This window comes from Mesoplodon densirostris, chromosome 14 (genome assembly GCF_025265405.1).
Source record: "Mesoplodon densirostris isolate mMesDen1 chromosome 14, mMesDen1 primary haplotype, whole genome shotgun sequence".
Lineage (NCBI taxonomy): Eukaryota > Metazoa > Chordata > Mammalia > Artiodactyla > Ziphiidae > Mesoplodon > Mesoplodon densirostris.
In genome coordinates, this window is record NC_082674.1 from 19,017,860 (window position 1) to 19,019,797 (window position 1,938).

The 1,938-nt window shown below is 46.7% G+C and overlaps 1 protein-coding gene across 1 annotated transcript; it reads left to right on the forward strand.

Annotated features, from left to right (window-relative positions):
* The first annotated feature begins 392 nt into the window (after positions 1-392).
* Positions 393-1,171, forward strand: LOC132501841 (chromobox protein homolog 1-like). Its single transcript, XM_060117594.1, has one exon. The coding sequence runs from the start codon at positions 503-505 to the stop codon at positions 1,058-1,060; it is 558 nt and encodes a 185-aa protein (XP_059973577.1). The 5' UTR covers positions 393-502; the 3' UTR covers positions 1,061-1,171.
* Positions 1,172-1,938: the final 767 nt, after the last annotated feature.

Genomic DNA, 1,938 nt, shown 5'->3' on the forward strand with positions numbered 1-1,938 from the left:
AATACTATGTGATATGCAATGATTAAAATATTTTCTAAGGGCTTCCCTGGTGGCGCAGTGGTTGAGAGTCCGCCTGCCGATGCAGGGGAAACGGGTTCGTGCCCCGATCCAGGAGGACCCCACATGCCGCGGAGCGGCTGGGCCCGTGAGCCAGGGCCGCTGAGCCTGCGCGTCCGGAGCCTGTGCTCCGCAGCGGGAGAGGCCACAACAGTGAGAGGCCCGCGTACCGCAAAAAAAAAAAAAAAAAAAAAAAAAAAAAAAAAAAATTTCTAAGCAATTTTAAATGAAATACAAGATTTTATAACATTATGCTATATGAACAGGGTGGGTTGTCAACCATATGTGTTGATGATTTAGGTTAGGTTAAAATGTATATATTATGGTCGCCACTCCCCTGGCCGGCCCGACAAGACGCGCCAGTAGCGCGGCACCGATTCCCCTCGGGCTCGTGGGTGCTGCTCTGAGCAGCGTCACCCTTTATACCAGAAAGCTGGCGGGCACTATGGGGAAAAAACAAAACAAGAAGAAAGTGGAGGAGGTGCTAGAAGAAGAGGAAGAAGAATATGTGGTGGAAAAAGTTCTCGACCGTCGAGTGGTAAAGGGCCAAGTGGAGTACCTCCTAAAGTGGAAGGGGTTCTCAGATGCGGACAACATATGGGAGCCAGAAGAAAACCTGGATCGCCCCGACCTCATTGCCGAGTTCCTGCAGTCACAGAAAACAGCACACGAGACAGATAAATCAGAGGGAGGCAAGTGCAAAGCTGATTCTGATTCGGAAGATAAGGGGGAGGAGAGCGAACCAAAGAAGAAGAAAGAAGAGTCAGAAAAGCCACGAGGCTTTGCCGGGGGTTTGGAATCGGAGCGGATTATTGGAGCTACAGACTCCAGTGGAGAACTCATGTTCCTAATGAAGTGGAAAAACTCTGATGAGGCTCACCTGATCCCTGCCAAGGAAGCCAATGTCAAGCGCCCACAGGTTGTCATATCCTCTTATGAGGAAAGGCTGACGTGGCATTCCTACCCCTCGGAGGATGATGACAAAAAAGATGACAAAAATTAACTCTCCTGAGTACCAGACCCTGTCACATCTGACTGTGGGTTTCAAGTGGGGAAAGAAGGAGTTCTACTTGTCTTGACACTGTAGAGCGGGCTTGAGAAGATGTCCTTTGAAGAGCCAGTATAGTTTCTGTGCCCTACAGCAGCCCAAGTGCTTTAAAGCCACTCCATGCTGTATAGTTTGCACACCCATCCCAGTGGAGGGAAAGGAGGCTCAGTGTTTCAAGGCAATCATTCTGAACTTTGCTGAGAAAAGCAAAGGGCCTTCTATGAAGGACAAAACTTGCAGAATGGGATGTGGGAGAGCAAAAGATACTGTAGATCTTCAGAGAGCATCTCCACCACCCACAGCCTTCTTCCCAATAGTGTTAACTCTGCATTTTTACAGCGTAGCATGTATGTAGTTTTTGGCTATTGTGTATTATTTGGGGTGGGAGGGATGGGGTGGGAAAGAAGGGAGATGGGTTAGGGTCATTTTTGTTAAAATTTGGGGCCTGTTGGGAGGAAATGGTGAAACAAAAGAAAGAACAACTAATGATGATTTGGTTCTGGGTCCAGAATATTTCATCCTTTCAAAAAATGTCATTGGCAACCTAAATGAGGTCTGTGAGAGACTGTTGAAAAGCTGTGAATGCCTGAAACTTAGAAGCCAAGGTGTTCCCTGCCTGAGCTTAATGCTGTTCCCAAAAAGCATTAAGCTTTGGTAACTTCTTAACTTCCCAGTTAAGAAGTTACCAAAGTTGCCATTTGGGGGATGGAAACTGGTTGAGGAGGAAAAGTCTTATTGGAGTGTATACACAGGCAGATCATTCTGTCTTAGAGGTGCTAATTCTTGAAATTGACAAGAAGACCCTTTCTTTCCCGATTTTGAAGTTATAAATA

Bases quoted from the DNA above. Each gene is read 5' to 3' on its own strand.
- LOC132501841 (XM_060117594.1), top strand. From the start codon at position 503: ATGGGGAAAAAACAAAACAAGAAGAAAGTGGAGGAGGTGCTAGAAGAA.